General features: G+C 41.0%; 1 protein-coding gene across 2 annotated transcripts in view; it reads right to left on the reverse strand.

Moving 5' to 3' along the window:
* Positions 1 to 18,770, reverse strand: part of tlcd4b (TLC domain containing 4b) — a 60,880-nt gene that overhangs the window by 21,727 nt on the left and 20,383 nt on the right. Inside the window, exons 1-2 of one of the 2 annotated variants that reach the window (XM_072693111.1) lie at positions 4,713 to 5,095; positions 1,273 to 1,425 (exon numbers count right to left, since the gene is read on the reverse strand). In XM_072693111.1, the coding sequence (XP_072549212.1) occupies positions 1,273 to 1,418 (146 nt within the window). In that variant the 5' untranslated portion in view covers positions 1,419 to 1,425; positions 4,713 to 5,095. Of the gene's footprint in view, positions 1 to 1,272; positions 1,426 to 4,712; positions 5,096 to 18,770 lie in introns of those variants that run through there. The other variant, XM_072693112.1, reaches the window with a different exon arrangement.

Raw genomic sequence — 18,770 nt, forward strand, 5'->3', positions numbered from 1 at the left:
TTTAAAATTTAGTTAAAGGTTTTCCATGACTTTTCCATGGAGCATCGGTATCTACAACATGCAATCACAGTGACATAATATAGCTCACTAATATCTCCAGGAATTTTGAGGCATTTCTCATTTCCATTGCTGATGCCTGGAAAAACTGTCTCTGAATTTCCAGTATTTGCAGATTTTCCAGAATGCGCAGTAAGCCGAAAAGGTGAATGTTGGTTTGGTGTTTGAAAATGCAACCATAACATTAACCGGAGTAACCGGATGCCTGTTGTCCACAATTCATCGTCATCTTTAAAATATCATGCAAAATTATGATTGATTGTTACACCCCAAACATTAACATGATCCAAATAAACAAAAAAAAAAATGCCATTGTACCTATTTGATGAGGATAAACCTTTTCAAATAGCATGGCCTAGCATGGGGAGCAGAGGGTGATACAGCAATACAGTATGCAGTAAAACGTATTGTATGTAACAGGCCGGAGTTACATACAATATACAACAATACATTTAGATAATCTGCTCTTAGTTTGTACACAAGCCCTGCACTATGGATCCTGGTCAGAGCAGCTTTTTTATTACCCACCACCATGATAAACAAAGCCACATGCCACCAACAACTGTGTTAAATGTAACACTCATGGTGTTTATTTACCACTGGCAAATTTGCTATGTGGACACTGCAGCCCCTTTATTTGACAATATATTTTGTCTCTGTATGTCCTGGAAATACCTTCAAAAGGGCAACTTTTCAGGAGAGGGAAAGTGAAATCCCATCCCATCCCCTTCACCCCTATTCTAATCACCAACTAAATTACAACCTCTTCACCAGCATAATCAACTAGGCACTTCCCTCCATAAGTGCTTTGCAGGGTTAAGTCCACCTCAACCACTATGGTCCGATACTGGCTTGACAAGGATCCAGATGTACAAAACAAGTACTCAGACTAGGGGGGGGGGGTGTAGTTAGTACATCCATGTACTAACTATTTACTTCTAAGGGGTCTTCAGGTAGGCACCTCCCTCCATCAATGTTTTGTTGCCCAAGACCCAGACCCACTACCCGGAACTAACCACACAGAATTGAAAAACCTTCTTAACTTTCAATGGTAGTCGATGCAAAAATGTTTTATTCCAAGTCATTTCAGAGCATTTCTGTTGGTCCATTTATCATGAAGTCTTGGCCCAATGTAAAGAACAATAGCCAGATTCATGGAAGGTTTTACACAATGTTAAACTTAAAAATCTGTGTGTGTGTGTGTGTGTTTAGTACCTGGAGTTCCACTCATTGAGCTTATGAGGTGGGAGTTTTCCATAGCCCTCTGTTAAAACAGCCGACACTAGAGGGCTGACGCCAGAGAAGAAAAGCTGGAACCCGATGAAGCTTCCAGCCACCACGGACAACTCTCTCGTATCCATCGCTCACCTGTGGAACACGCATATATATTAGGTTTATTTCTTTATCTGAATCATTGGGTCATAACTGTTGCATTTCTCCTTTTTGCTACAGACTACAGATGGAGCAGCATGAATGCCTCCTCCAGTAAACGACACATACTGGTTCAGCCAGCGCTCTGTTCCCACAAGCACTGAAAGAGCACTGATAAAAAGAGCTATTCACTACTGATATGGAAGGAAAATGATTGGATCTGGAAGTGACTGGAGATGTACACCATGTCATTGTACACCGTATCATTAAAAAAAACATTTAAAAAGGTCAAATGAGAGCAGATTCATACAATGGAATGAGTGTGTTTTTCATTACAGAGTGGGAGAGTAGGGTCAATGCCTTTTAGTACACTACACGAGAGCGCCACTGAAACTCTGCAGTGTTTCTTCAGTTCATTCTCAGACTGCACGCACGCATGCACACACCTGAATACATGCATACATTCTGCAACGTACACTTTCTTTCTTTCTTTCTTTCTTTTTTTACCATAAATGCTAATCTGTCAGATTAAACACAAGCGCTTGAAACCCTGCCTGAGCCTGGCACTGACTCTGACCTAATCACAAAACTACTAGTCAGATATCCGTTATCTCATAGGCCTCAATAGGTTTATCTAATGCTCTAATGTTCTGACCTGGACCACAGTAATTCACTGACATAATCATTTTAGAAAATACTATCACCCCCTGTAGTGTCTGATCCTGCAAACGAGGTCAGGTACTGGTTTAAAAAAAAAAAAAAAAAAAAAAACCCACAGCATTTCCAGCCAAAATTACTGTTAATCAGCCTTTCTGCTCAGGCCGGTCAAAGTACTATGTTTCCACATAATCAGGTTACGCCAGAAAAACAATGAGCTAAAACCTCATAAGCCTATTTCCAGTGTCAGCATTAAGGAGGAGCAATACTTCACTCCCTAAGAATGGTTTAAATTATTTATCCAGGCAGGTATGCAGCTGACAATGCGGCAACAATAGCACAATGATTAACGCAGCACAGAAAGGCCAATGATCAAGCGAATAGCTGCCAGTTCAAGAGATAAACCAATGGCATTTTTTCCTTAATCACGGAACTGAGACTCTTGTTGTGCTATAAGACAAAAGTCCACTGTGACGGTTACACATGTAAGCGTGGCGGTGTGGTTCTGCAGGCAAACAATGTAGTTAACTGTGGAAATGTGAAAAGGACTATCTTACTGGATATGATCTTGCCCCAGGGCTGTCATGACACCGTGATAATAGTTAAACATATATGACTGAATGAATAATTTAAAAAATAGATTTAAATTAAAAAATAGATTCAAATTTACCTTCTTAATGAATCGGCATGAATGAAGACACACCCATGAGTATACATTTTTATCACAGTGTCATGTTTTTTTAAATTAAGCATTTACTGAAAGTCAAATTTTGTTTCGGTCTTCTTTCAAAACTACAAACTATAAAAAAGGCTTACAGTTACCATAAAGCCCTATGAATACCCTTTACCAATACAACAGTACAACAATAAGAACCAACAGTAACTCTTTACACTCCACTAATAAGACTCTCAATGCAATAATCTCCTACCTGTGTACCATGATTCAAATAAAGGTCACTGTGGATAAGAGCCAAATCCATCTAAATGCCATAAATGTAAATGTAAGTACTGACGCCATCACTGATTACCTTAGATTTATCTCAATATTAATAAATAATGCTCACACGTCCTGCCTCTAGTGACAGCTCTATCCTGCACTGGTATGGCAGTGTATGGGAATTTATACAGCCAACAGTCAAAGATGTTCCTGATGCAGACCTGAACGGGCTTACTGCCTCAAGTAAACTAAAAATGCCACACTCATGCAACAATGGACACTAACTACTGTTAGTGCTGCAGCTTTTCCGGACATTGCTCAATTCTTGTTAGGGCAGAGAGGCTGAATTGTGGACGAGGAGAGTGAAGGAATGTGAGGAATCATTCCTGAAGAATCCCCACTGTGATCCTGGGTGCTGCTTTAGTTAACATCACTCAGAAAACATCCACACAATGACTAATTCAGCGTCAGTCATGTCAACCCGTGGCACTAATTCTTATGCCCTGTAACAGACAGTTGCAACAACAGAAAAAGAGCACATCTAGTGGACAGGAGGGGGAGGCTGGATAAAGCTGGCATTTCTCCACCTAAGAATCACTAGAGAGAACATATGATATATACATATATACTAATTTTACTTAGAATAAAGTATATATTGGCATACAGGATAAAGACCAGTGAGTGGGTAACTGCTTTGCTACACTATACTGACAAAAGTATTGAGACATCTTAAAAAAGGAGCTGGAGCTACTGTCTCTACTATCCAGAGGGAAGGCCTTCTACGGTTTTTGGAGCATCGCTGTAAGGGTTTCACTGCATTCAGCGACAAGCGCATTGGTTAAGTCAGGGTGTTGGATGATCACCATGCCACCTCACCCCCAACTCATCCCAAAAGTAGCAGATGGAGCATCACCATCATTCCAGAGAACAGAGATCAACTGCTCCACAGCTCAGTGGTGGAGGGATCGGGGAGAGGGGGGCTTCATACCCCTCTAGCCCACGCCTGACATTAGGCCATTCAGAGAGTCCTGCTCTATTAACAATACTTCTCTGCAGGGAGAAGATAAGCTGTGGGTGTGTGCGCGAGCGGTTACACATCTGTGTCAGCAATGGCTGAATGCATTCATTAGAGGAGGTGTCCACAAACATTTGGACATGCAATGTAGCTAACGGTCTGTATATACTGTTTTGACAGGTGGTTAGCAAAGCAGAATGCCATGTAATCTCCCCATAGCCCTTAGCTCCAGCACAGATACGTCGATTTCTGAGAACACGGTTCTCCAGGCCAGTCTCACATCTGCACCAGCACACACCTCCGTGCGCGTGTGGAATAATGCGTGCCTAGCTGGAGCATCTCAGAGGCGCGTACTGATGCAGGGCTGACGCTTTTGTGAGGGGGAAGGCAGCCATAGCTGCCGTTTACAGCCCTTCACACGCCGCCACCACCACCACAGGCAGATTTCTGACTGGAAGTGATTGCGTAAAAGCAGCTATTCGCCTCAGTTATGAGCGACAGAGCCCTCGGGCTGCTTTGCTCCAGTGAGCGGACCAGTCGAGCCCCCCTCTTTCTCTCAGTACCATTAGGTAACGGCAGGGTCGTGTTGCCGTCACAAGATTTCACTTACATAAGAAACGCAGCTCTCTGTGAGAGGAAAGTGGACGTTTCACAGCACAAACAGTTGCCCGCTACCTTATTTCAGTCGCATAAGTGTCGGTGTAGCTTCTTCGCCTTCGCCTTCTCCGCCGCCGCCGTCTCCTCTCCTCTACTCCTCCTCCTCCTCCTCCTCCTCCTCCTCCGCCGCCGCCGCCGCCTCTACACTTCACAAACTTACTGCAGCTAGCCGGTCAGCTAGCAGAGCAGAGCACAGCAGAGCAGAGCAGACAGCAGCCCGTCTCCCAAAGCGAGTCCTCCACAGACTACTCGCCACCACGGACAAGCCGGGGAACCGAAGTCATGCTCCACCTCCAAGAATAAGGCCGATTTAGTTAATATTTGTCCACGACGCGCCACGTTTTCACCTGTTTTTTTCCCTGCAGAGCACTGAAAGCTTGAGCTAGCTGCTGCTGACGCCGTCGCAGTCTTGGCCCCGCCCCCGAACACACGCCCCTCGGCTCGGCCCCGCCCCTTAGCAACAAAGGCACGAGCATGAAAAACAGCGGAACTCGATGCTAACAAAAAGATCGGCTAGTCTCGTCCAAATCTTCAAACACCACGTGTCCAAATGTTTGTGGACACCCCTTCTAATGAATGCATTCAGCTGCTTTAAGCTGACACAGAAGTGAAAATGCACACACGCAGCTTGTCCATTCCTGTAGAGAAGTACTGCCAATAGAATAGGACTCTCTGGAGCGGATAGAGGGGTATAAAGCCCCCCCACAGCATTGAGATGTGCAGCATCCAGTACCATCCAGTACTTCTTGGATGAGCTGGGGAGTTGGGGATTAGGTGTGGTGGTGATCGTCCAACATCTTGACCTCACAAACACTCATGTCGCTAAATGCAATCAAATCATTAGATCCTCATGACAATGCTCCAAATCCTAGTAGATGGCCCTCCATGGACAGTAGAGATAGTTACTTCAGTAAAAGCAATATAAATTCTGTATAAATACCCTTGATTTCAAAAGGAACAATGAATGAGCAGGTGTCCCAATACTTATGTCCACAGGTTAGAATGAATCTGTGAACTCCAACCACTGCATGGGTTAGTTCAGTTCTACCAACAGCTCTCCTGATTTGCTGTAATGAAGGACTGATTAAATAAACTAGGTATGAGATCGGGATGGGCAACAGGGGCCAGAGTCCAGCACAGTTAGCTGATTTCCCCGCTGTAACAGACCTACTAAACCTGACAGTTTACAGGTTGGTGTGCATCAGCAGGAAAAAACAGTCAAATCAATGAATGTGCTCTTGAATGACTTGCAACGTTCATATTCACTTTAAATATGTTTTTATTTATGTTATTTTATCTTTGTGTAACAAACCAGTTTGAGTCTACCCCAAAAAAACGTTGAGCCTTTATATAGATAAAACCCTCTACAAAAGTTTTTCCACCACTAAAGAACTCTTTAACCAGGCAAAAAACATGGTCCTAGAACCACTGCCATTATTTAAGAACCCTGGAAAAACCCTTTTTCAAAGAGTGAACTATCCATAATGGGGATATAACAGAATGTACGTATTAGAAATCTACACAATATGTCTGAATGTTCGCAGATACCCCTTCTAATGAATGCATTCAGCTACTTTAAGTTGCACCCATTTCTGACATAGAGCTTGTCTAGTCCCTGTAGAGAAGTATTGCCAGTATAATAGGACTCTATGGAGATAAGCATAAACTTAATGCCTAATCCTGTCTAATGCCAGCCGTGGGGGTATAAAGCCCCCCAGCATTGAACTGTGTTCTCTGGAATGATGGTCCTCCATTCAATACTTTTGGGATCAGGTGAGGGGTTGGGGATGAGGTGGGGTGGAGATCATCCTTTATTATGAATATAATATTATTAAATATTAAAAGAAACAATAATGCTTTGCTTATTAAGTTATATAAAGTATAAATATATATGTAAAAACAGGTGAACTGCATAGTTAAATAAAATTAGCCCAAGACAATAGAAGCCTGGACTCCAATATAATCTGCTATTACAGATTGTCTATATAACCTGTATTGTCTGTGTAACCTATATAAGATCTCAGTGTGCTTGTATTTAGCTTATGTATGTATGTATGATTTCATGTTTTATATAAAAAGGTACCTTTATGTCCTTTCCCCATCTCTTTTCCATTTTTTTCATTTTTTGTCTTGACCTAGATAGTCATTTATCACTAGTTAGATGTTTGTAAATTGTCACTGTCCAATGAAAAACAAGAAGTTAATGTAAAATAAGAGTTTATTCCAGTCAATCCAGAGCATTTCTATTGGTCTATTCATCCAGAATTATTCCAAGGGTTCAAACCAGGGAGAAAACTAAAAACAGAAATAAATGGAGATACATGGTTTTCATTGGACAGCAGTGATATGTAAATAAAACCCAATAAATAATCGATCATATATATATATATGTGTTAATAATCGATCATATATATATATATATGTGTTAATAATCGATCATATATATATGTGTTAAAATACTGTTGAGGGCCTAAAACAGGCCTCTTCAAATCTGTTCAAAAGATTCCAGGGTTCAAAATGACAAACATACACCATGGACATACAGCAGAAAACAGCCGAAAGTTCAGCAAATCAAAAAGTTAACACGTCTTTTAGGTTGTAGGATTTGGTTATTTTTTTTAAAGACACTTGGACATCACGTGATTAAATGCCTGGAACTAGCATCACCCCACCCGCAAACTGAGGGGTAATTTTCTCATTGCTGATGCAAGTTTCCCATTGTCTTCTGAGCCTGAGCCAGTGGCTGACCGGTTTACAGCTGACACTGTCCTCCAGCGTTCGCAACGAAGAAGAACCTCTCCATCAAGTGTAGCAGCAGGCTAAATACTGAGAAATGGAAGGATTCTCACACATAGGCCAAGCTATCAGGATCCACATCCATGCGAGCACCATTATCATAAGTACCACATGTGGCTTCTGAGCAAAGAGACTTGATAAAATACCTAGAATAGAAAAAAAAACCTTTCTGTGACTTTAAATGATTCTGTGGACAGATAATCCCGTCACTTTGTTTCTTTGTGTAGGGAGGTTGTGTTAAACCGGGGTGTCCGGCATGTCCTGCCTGTCACTGCAAGCTCTGCAACACGACTGAAGATGTCTGACAGGTTTGGTAGCTCATCTCACAAAGCCTCTGGCTCTAAAGGTTTCACCACAGGGTCCATTTCAGTCAGACCTCATGTAGCCTAGTGTCTGCATCTGATTAGCAAATGACTTTAGACACAGAGTTTTTTCTGTTTTCGGACAAGATTAATTTATACTGCTGCTTCTTATAACCTAGCTAAGAAAACATAGACTCATCATAGACACATAGACTGCAGGATCATTTATTTTCAGTCATATTTTATGCAACTGTTACCGAGCATGTCTAAACCAGCAAAACTGGAAGATTAGCTGTCTTGCAGACTCGAGCAAAGTGTACATTTAGTCTCTATAGAGTGTGAATGAGCCAGAAACACTTGTTCTGTGAGCACACATGGTAAAAACATTAGCTTTCGCTCCTTACTTAATAAACCTTACTGGCTCTACCCTCTAACCAGTACCAGGTCTAAAGTTACAACTTTGTCTTAACTTAAAGGGAATGGATTCACAAATAGGTCTTAGGAAATAAATTCTTCTTGTGCTTTTCTTTGAAAAAAATCATCCAAAACATCTAAAGAATTTTCAGGTTTTTGCTTCTTAACTTTTAACTTCAGAAAAAATCTCAAAAATATATGTTCTGAAATATTTTCTTTGGCCTCACGATTCAGAAAGGACATCTCTAAAGTGACCAGTTTAAAAAGTTGAATTACAGAATTAATGTCTAGAAAATAAGAATGTTCTTAGACATTCTCAGATATTCTCTTTAAAAAGTCATTCATTATTTTATTAAAGCAGCAGTCCCTAAGATTTTTTCATTTCAATTGAAAGCAGTAGTCTTGCTGAGATGGGAGGGGTGGAAATATTGTCATAAATGGTATCAGTGTGCTGCATGACCATCCCTGCAATAGTCTATTATATTCATTCTAACAACAGAGTGGTCTGGTAGGTTTTTTTAATGAGATTTTTTTCTGGCCATGTCTTTACATGCTAATGTCACATGCAGCAACCTGCATAACTGAGCACATAACTGTGCTGCTAATGGCGCTGATACAAACGGGACGGCAACTGTGAGAGCTACTGCAAACATGGTGATATCAGAACGGCAAACTCAGTCTTCATCTGCTCCTTGTGTTTAGATTAATCCGCTAGGAGACCATGATGCACATTTTAGGAGTACTCTTCCACATGATCGATGCAATTGCACATTCTCACCAGAGAGGTCTCTAAATCCCCAATCCCCAAAAGACTGTTGCTTTAAGACACTCTTTGTTGTTTTCCAATAGTCCAATAGTCTTTCATGCTGCATTTCACAGCTTATCATACACAATAAACCATGCAAAATAAAAACATAAACAATGCAAAATAACTTTTTTAATGAATTGTCAGGTCAATATTCAGGTAAATGCAGTGGACTTTAATCCACTTTAAATCGCATTAAATTAGACATTAATTCTCTAATTCAACTATTTAAACTGATCATTTGTAGAGGCGTACCATCTGAACTCTTACAGCGTAAGACAAGTGTGAGATGATCGTAGGGTTAAGAAAATATTGAAGAACATATCGTCGCTGTCCAATGAAAAACATGTATCTCCAAAATGATGACTTTACAGGAGAAGGCAAAAATGGTCTTAACTTTCTTTGCAAGTAATAAAAGCATTAATTAAAGCATTTCTATTGGTCCATTCATCCAGAATATTTACACAGTGTAAAGAGCAGCTACAGGGTTCAAACCATGGAGAAAACGAATAACAGAATAAAACAGAGAATCATGTTTTTCATAGGACAGCAGCAAAAAAGTGAAACATTAAAAAGACAAATCAGAAAAATCTTAAGAAGATTTTTGAAAGATATCAATTTATCATAACACTTTAACTCAAGACACTTTAGTGAATCCAGCCTCAGGACATGTTTCAATGAATGCATTCAGTTCTTTCTTTTATTGACATTTGTATTTTTCTCGACCCATCACAATTCACATTCTGCTTGTTGCAATGTAATATGATTGTGTAATTGAAAGAGACGATGGAAAACGAATGAGGCTGGCTTAAATAACTGCAATCAGCTTAAATAAGTGTGATTAGGCGATTTCGTAATTATTGAGACAGACCTAAGCTGTGCTAAACCTCTGGAAGGACCCAAACTGTGCTGACATAAGACTCAGAAAGTACTTTAGCATTAAATAACCTTTTAAACAATATAAATTGGCCTGATTGGCCTCACTCACTTGTGTCCTAGATGTTAGCATTACTAATACAAGCTAAAAAAATAAGATATGTCAGCAAATCTGAGCAGGTACCTGTGTAACCTGTGTAAAATTCACTGGACTAAATACAGACACAGACTATAGACTATATCCAAAAGTTTGTAGACAGCTGCGTATCCAAACTCAAGGATATTAATAAGGGTCGTGCCCATTTGCTGCAGTACAAGCATTTAGTCTTCTAGGCTTTAAGGCTTTACATTAGATGTTGCAACACTGCTTTGAGGATTTTTGAGGATTGTATTCAGCCACAAGAGCACTAGTGATCGGTTCATTATGTCTGGATCACAAACTTCACTCCAACTTATTCCAGTGTTATTGAATAGAGCTCCATCAGTTCAGGGAACACAGGCCCTGATAAACCCTATATTTAATACATCATACATTAATACTAATACACTACTCACAAAAGCTCAAAAAGTTTGAGGATATACTGTTTTATGAGGCTCCCTTTGAGTCCCACTTTTGCTGGAGACAGGAGACGGGTGGTAGTCCTGCTAGGGTAAAAATAAGGGAGAAAACAAGGTTGAGGATTTTGGAACTGGACTCAAATAAAAAGCAACTTCTATCAATTCTTCATGGTCAGGATCGCAGTGGGTCTCTAACCTTCGGGCACAAGGCAGGAACACCCCTGGACAGGGCACTCGTTCATCACAGGGATCCCACACACACACACACACACATACCTAGGAGTACATTAGCAGTAACCAGTTCATCTAGCATCTAGCATGTGGACACCAGAGAACCCGGAGGACCTAACAAATTTTCCACAGACAGAGAACAGGGTGAGGACTGAACCCTCCGCACCAGGCCCTTGAAGCTGTGCAGCACACTCTACCTGCTGTGCCATCATGCCTCCTGATTAAGGGGGCTTTATTCCCTTCTAACTGGTGCTTGGAGTTAAACATGGTGACCTTAAGCTAATGTGCTACAGCTCTACAGTATGCCATTCCATTGGCATTTCTTTCCCTTCTATGGCAATTAAGCTGTGTCAGCAGTGGGTGTGCTTAAAAGTAGCTGAATTCACAAATTAGAAGCAACGAGGCTCATTCACCAACATCTTCCTAAAACATTTCTTAGATTTGCTCTGGGGAAAAATGTCAGATTCCTGATGTGTTTGTAAATTGAATAAATGTAAAATAAGAAAACTCTGTGTCCGAATCTTCATGAAAACTGTTGAAGTGGGTTTTAAGAAGAAATTAAAAAACGGTTGGTGAATAAGACCTATTTACATTTATGGCATTTAACTTATGGTCCTATCCAGAGCGACTTACAGGGTTACTCGTATTACAGAGGTAGGCCAGTATAGTGTTGGAAGTCTTGTCAAAGGACTCTCATTGGTGTAGTGCAGCATAGTCATTCAGACTGGGAATCGAACCCTGATCTCCCACATGGTGTGGTAGCTCACTGGCAGGTAGTGGTGTTATCCGTTGCACGGAAGTGTTTGGAAATGTTGGTAAATTATAAGTATTTCTTTATACAGGATAAGTCAAAACAAGACAAAAATATCTTTGTTGTAGAACAAAAATTTTACACCTACCTAAATTTCTACACATTTTATAAAGGCCTGGAAGATGAGAAATGCCTAAAAAATAAAAATAAATATACAAGCCTAAAAATTTAAACATTTTCATTTTAGAAAAAGCTGTCTCTGCAGTCAGACTTCAGTTTCACCTTTTGTTCAGTTTCACGTAGTTCAGTCCAGATCTTCCTATATTACATAAAGTATAAACTTACAAACTTATATTACATAAAGTATATTACTTGGTTCATCCTCCATGGTCAAACTTATAATATTATTATAAAAAAGCAACAAAAATATATAAATATATAAAAAATAAATATATAAATATATATATTTGGTTTTTTTCTTTCTCTCAAAGATCTTTTCTTTTTATCCTATTTTGGAGTATTTTATTGGTTTTTCATAAAACATAATAAAAAAAAAAAACAATGTAAAGAACAACTGCTAGATTCAAATTTGGTCAAAAGGTGAAAAATTAGCATGACAGTGACCATAAATCTAATCAACGGGTAAACTGTGAGTTCAGACATGGCAAGAAAAACAAACATTTCTTGAGTTACAGAGCTGGAAACACAGTGACACATGATGTTAAAAGCAACAGAAAAACAGGTCACGACTCTGAGGGCTGAGGGGTAAATCTGAGTCAGTGTGAGAAAATGTGTGACCTGGTCAATAGAGCAGGCTGTTCACAGCCGCAAAGAGGAGCTGAATGGACAAAGCTGACTTAAGGAGCCGAATCGGCTTGCAGTTCAATAAAGGAGCACCAGGCGGCGGCCTTGTCAACTGCAGGAGCCACAGAGAACAGGCTGCCAATAACTTGCATAACAGAAGTCGTGTTTGTGTGATAAGCCTTAAGTGAAACAGCACATTTAAAAAACATTAGCACCACATCAGTCTCAGCACCGTATACACTGAGATTGCTAAGTGCTACTGCATATTACACCTCCATCTAAATTCTTACCTGTTCAGTCAATGTCTCCCAAACTACACCTACCACATAACAACCAACCCTAGCGCTGTATATAGCTGTGCGAAAAAAGTTTCGATAGATCACTTGAACCCAACCTGAAAAAAAATCTGAATAAGTGCCCAAAAAAAGAGAGAGAGACATGTTTTAAGTTTCAATTCCACCATTATACTAAAAGAGGCAGCTCTGTGTTTCAGCACGGCCTGTGTGTGTGAGTGTGTATGTGTCTGTGTGTGTGTAGGAGTGCAAATCAGCATGGGGTGTTTTTGTTGGTGGTGCTATGCATAGCGTTGTGCCATAAAACACCTACACAGAGCAAAAAAGAAAAAAGGCCTCCGTCTGTTCATGACATTTTACACATCTACATGTAGTTTGCAGTAATTATGCCCTCTCTCCTCTAGGCAAACAATAAACAGTCATAGAGAGGAAACTGGTGCATTTAAATGTCTACAAAAAAACAAGGCCTACACGCAGGAAGCAAAAGCCTCCGAATCAGAAGTCTGCATTTGGAATGATCCTGTTATTCAAGAAAACTCTTCCAAATGAAATTGTGCGCAGAAATATAAAATCCTGTTAAAGTAAAGTGTAATATACATTAGGGTGTAAGGATAGGAGGATCTGATCTCACAACAATTTAAGTAAATGACTGATGATTCTTTAGCAACATTTAATTGATGTTTTTTGCACTGTTGCATCCTCAGCTTTCTGATCTTGACTGACAGTGGTAGAGCCCACCATGGTTTTCTGCGGTTGTAGCCCATCCACCTCAGAGTCTGACGTTGTGCTGTGCATTTTGAGATGCTTAAGATGTATTTCCGTTCGCAGAATTGTCGCTCATTGGATGTTTTTTTCTTTATTGGAGACTGTTGTGCTGACAATCCAGGGGATCAGCAATTTTAGAAATACTAGAGAAACCAGCTGTCTGCCACCAACAATCACGCTACTCTCAAAATGACTAAAATGTCCCCATTCTGATAGCAGCTTTCTCCCAATATTATGTTAAATTCAGCAAATAAATCAAATCTGTGCTCTAAAATGTGCAGGAAATGTTAACCACCGTATTTACATCACAGTAACAACGTCTGATTAAAGCCTGAGATAAAAAAAAGCTCATATTTTACTGATGATGGTTAATCTGTGCAGTTAATTCTCTGCCCTCATATGGATGCATTGTTGTATTTCTACACCCCAATTAAGTCAGAATCTTAGCAATTAGGTTTGTGTCACTCTGCAGCCTAGAGGTGGACTGAAATCCAAATAAGCCGTCTGTAGCATCTGTCTGAGTTGACAGACAGCCTCAGCCATGTGATGTTTGAGTGACAAGGCCAAGCGGTGGCATGACAGAGGCAGCACATGCTGGGCGTCCCGAGGCCAGCTGCAGCGCACAATACCTGTCAGAAGGGCTTACCTGCTGACTCTTCCCATGTCCCGCCACCCGGGGAAGAAAAAAAAAAGAAAGAAAGAAGCAAAAACAGGTCCATACGTGACTCGGAGGCTGGCTCCATCACGGCTCCGTCGGGCCAGATGAAGTGAAATTCGCCTCACTGGAAAACAGTCAAGACAAATGATACGTACACTGAAACCACCACGAGCCGCGATACAAACATTGCTTTTTCAGCAGCCTTCGCTCTCGTACATAATCATCTGTTATCTGCTACATTTGCACATGGTCTTATTACATTCAAGACGTTGCATTTGAAATGTAAATATGTATACAGCTTTGCATAAATACTCATAAATATTTATTACACTGTAATCGTGCTGTAATGTTTGTAATAATAATTCTACCCTCCAGACAAAGTGTGAGATATATTGATTCAACATTGTCTACCAATGGTTCTCAATACAAACTTGTAAACTGCTTGATGTTTGTCCACATACTTTTTTTCCAGTGTTAATTATTGCTGCTGAAAGCTTTACTCATGCCCACTTTATTAGAAACACCACTGTTGCTTCTACACGTTGAGCACTTTTCTTTAGTCACCTACATAACTGATCCACTTGATCCCCTTTTCTTACATTTCTAGCCACCATCCACTCTATTCATGGTCACTGTATGATGTCAGGCCTATTGTTGACCACCTACATATTATTTGGGTGGCAGACCATTCCCAACATGGCAGTGATAAATAAAGACATGGTAGTGGCATGATAGTGTTTGTACTGTAACAAACAAGAAGCAGGCTGAACACACATCTGGGTGTGTCATTGTTAGGAGCAGTAGGTCACATGTTTAGGCCACTGCCACTAATTTTCTGAGGGAGTTTAGATGACGTTTATTACCTATGAAATATTGTTCGTTTTGATTCATGGCAGGGGTTATTGTACCTGGAGGCAAGCTGGGGACTTGCGTTGCCCTGCCTGTTCCAGTCTGTTGCAGACTGGCCTCAACTTTACTTGTTTTCCTTAGGCAATTAATTAGTCAGCTAGCCAGCGAGTCAGGTGTGCAGTAACGTTTAGCTTTGGCTACCCCTTTAGGATATGGACGTCTTGTGTCCATACTCAGCCCTGGCCCTGTAAATGGGAAAGCCTGAGTACAGACACCTGAAATGCAAACTTGGTCAACATTCCTAACTCTACATTTGCCTACTTGTGTAACTTGATTCAAATGTAATTCGCTCTGGATAAGAGCATCAGCCAAATGCTCTTATGCAGCATTGGCTGATGCAAGGAAGGTAGACAGCTAGCTACCTCAGTGATAGCACATCGACAAGTGTCTCGTCCAACATCGCTACCTCCTTGGTAGCATACCGGCTACCGGCCTCATCCAACATCGCTACCTCTGTGGTAGCCCATTTTCCCATTTACAGTGCCAGGCCTATAAAGTATGGACACTAGACATGCAAACTAAAGGTCTTTGGGCAGGACTCCTAACTCTACATTTGCCTACTTATGTAACATGATTGAAACATAAATTACTCTGCATAAGAGCATCAGCCAAAAGCTTTTTTCCAGCATTTGGCTGAAGGTGAATGTAGAGTTAGGAGTATTGCCCAAGGACCTTTGTTGTTCCAGCGTGGTGTACCTGTCCAAACAGGGAATCAAACCCTAGTCTGCCACTCGGAAGGTGATGCTGTTACCCACTGACTGCCACTGATTACACTGTACCTGACACTGACACATTGTGATTGAAAAATGATGCTAATGTTGTTTATCATTTTGCAGTTAAACTCCCCCCATCCCTGTGACAGCTACGCATCTAAAGTATCCAGAGATACACTTGCGCAAACAGGATACCATTGATTAGCAGACTAGCAGAAATACACAGTGTGTGTGTACATTATACAGCTGTGTGGCCGTTTAGGATGTGTTCCAATGCCACAGTGAGGGGAAGTGGTCCGCTCTGAGGCGCTGAGATGGCGCTGCCATTGTTGGGCCCTACTGCAGTATCTCAGTGCTAATTAACACTGATTACAGAGCAATTACAACACAGTTAATCACATCCTTATTAGTTTAGCCATGCAGAGTGAAAGAGAGAGGGGACATGCATGCGTGCTACAGGGTCCAGGTCTATAGGCAAAAGAGGGTGTGTGAAAGTGACAGGGGAAGAGGGTGATGGAAAAGATAGTATGTGTGTGTGTGTGTGTGACAGGAAGATGGTGATGCTTCACAGATCACTGAGGCTCTGCTGAGCATGCAAGTGTGAAATAGTGAGTGTGTGTATGTGTGTTTTCAGAACAAAAATGTTTTGACTTTGCTGTAAAAATAAAAATCAATGACAGAAAAGCAGAGCTAACATAGAGCTTACTTTGTAAAGTGCTGTTAACAAAGGCTTCATATTTCATTTATTAAAAATAAAAAATGGGAAAAGCATTTTAAAATTTTTATGAATTTCATAAGTAAATATGTTTAAATTAAAAATAGAGTAGGTAGGATTAGATTGGAAGTCACTCTGGAGAACGTAATCTGGAGACGGGTCCAAAGGAAGCGACTTAGGCTCTACAAAAACAACAAAAAAAGGCCCCAAACAGGGATCCTGCCACAAATGTATGAGAGACAGACCACTTGATTAATTAATATACATATGTATGAAGAATATAAAAATATATATATATATTTAAAAAAAGAAACAGGTAGTCAAATGTATGTCAGGTCAGTCAGACTGAAATCTGATTGCTGTGTAATATGCAAATTCGCTCACCATGCTGCAATTATTATTGATGTTTGAGTTGTGCTGGGAGGGGTTTTCTTTGTTGAATGTGTCATAGGAGAGACGGATGCATTTACGCTGCCATAATGAGGCTCAAATGTGTCTAAGACCACCTCCTGCAGTAGTTTGAGTGATGGGATTTGTGTGATCTGGTGTAAACGCATCTTGGGCGTGTTTACACTTGCATTGGCCTTATCTAGATATAACCCTGATACTCAAGATGGAGAAAGTGAACAGGTGTCAACAGGGTTTTTGTCTCTGTGTCCTGTCATCAGTCCTGTTTCTTTCCATATTTGGCCAGCCTCTGGCATTGTTAACAAACTAGCTAAAGAAACATAATCAGTGATGGTCTGTAAATGGTGGGATTTTGATGGGGAAAATGTCTATGTATTACACAGGGATGGTAGAGAGAGACAGTATCATGCAACAAGCCCAAATTAGCAACTACACATGGTTCCAAAAATCACAGCCTGCAACTACCAATTATTATTAGCGAAAATAAGCTTGTGGTCTCTTATAAGAAGTGAGCCTGCTCCTTTTTTTCAGGCAGGTCTTGTGGGGTTTTTCTGGTATACGGTGGTCAGTACCTACCAAATGTGATCCAAAGAAGGACAACCGGTGAAGTGGCAACAGGTTTATGGGCACCTAAGGCTCATTGCTGCATGGAGGGCCCACCTCGCAACTAACAGGACTCATAGGGCTGCAGCTAACATCTGGGTGTCAGATACCACAGGACACCTTCAGAGGTCTTGTGGAGTCTATGCCTTAAATGCTCAGATCTATTGTGGCAGCACAAGGTGGGGGGTACTCAGTATTAGGCAGGTGGTGTTACTGTTATAGCTGATCGGGGTACATACAAAATATGTCCAAATGTTTGTGGACACCCCTTCTAATTAACGGACACAGATACTTTAAGTTGCATCCATTGCTGACACATACACACACACACACACACACACACAGCTTGTCTTGTCCCTCTACAGAAGCACTGCCAATAGAATAGGATGCTCTGGAGCAGACAAACATGAACCTATTGGCAATATGACCAATATGACTAATACAGACCATCACTGATTACGTTTCTTTAGCTAGTTTGTTAACAATGCCAGAGGCTAGCCAAATATGGAAAGAAACAGGACTGATGACAAGACACAGAGACAAAAACCCTGTTGACACCTGTTCACTTTCTCCAGGCGTTGGCTAGAGGGGTATAAAGCTCCCCAGGATTGAGCTGTGGAGCAGGGACACACTTCTCTGGAATGATGGTGCTCCATTCCCTAATTCTGGGATAAGTTGGGAGTTGTGGAAATGGGGATGAGGTGGGGTGATGATCATCAAACATCCTGACCTCAGTAGAGACAGTTACTCCAACAAAAGCAGGATAAGCAGCTCTTTTTTGATTGCCCTTGATTTCGAAAGAAACAATGAATGAGCAGGTGTCCCAATACTTTTGTCCATATCGTGTATATCCCAATTTCGACAAAATGTAAAGAACAATCATCAGATTCATATTAAATTGAGCATAAATGGGGTAGTAGTGTGCCTGCATGTTACTGAATGAGCTTGCGTGTGCTCGTGTGTGCATGTACTTGTGAGTGTGTGTGTGTGTGCGCTCATGTGCACTTCTGTGTGCCAAACTTGCGTGTTTAAGCTGAAACAGGAGAGCGTGTGTGCCTCCGCTGGAGAGTGGGAGAGGTTTCAAATGAGGCAAGGTACGAGGAGAGGAGAGGAGAGGTTGTTTTGAATGAATATTTATAGTATTGATTGTTGTGCTCTCTCTCTCTCTCTCTCTCTCTCTCTCTCTCTCTCTCTCACTCCCTCTTTCCATTCCTCCTCTCTTTCTCCTTGCCAGAGAAGGAGGTCAAAAGTCACTCCCTCCTCGTTGTCACAGTTGCCAATCACCTCCCATTCTGCAGCACCCGTTGCCTTGGCAACCGAGGGATTCAGTTGCCAAGCACCCAGAGCTATGCATGTAATCGTTATTTATATATTTATTTATATCTTTTATCTATTTATTCATTCTGCGAGAGTGAGCACGAATGCTCGCATGCGCGCACACACGCCCATATGGATGCCCGCACACACACACACAC

Source organism: Salminus brasiliensis, chromosome 12, assembly GCF_030463535.1.
Source record: "Salminus brasiliensis chromosome 12, fSalBra1.hap2, whole genome shotgun sequence".
NCBI classification, from domain to species: domain Eukaryota; kingdom Metazoa; phylum Chordata; class Actinopteri; order Characiformes; family Bryconidae; genus Salminus; species Salminus brasiliensis.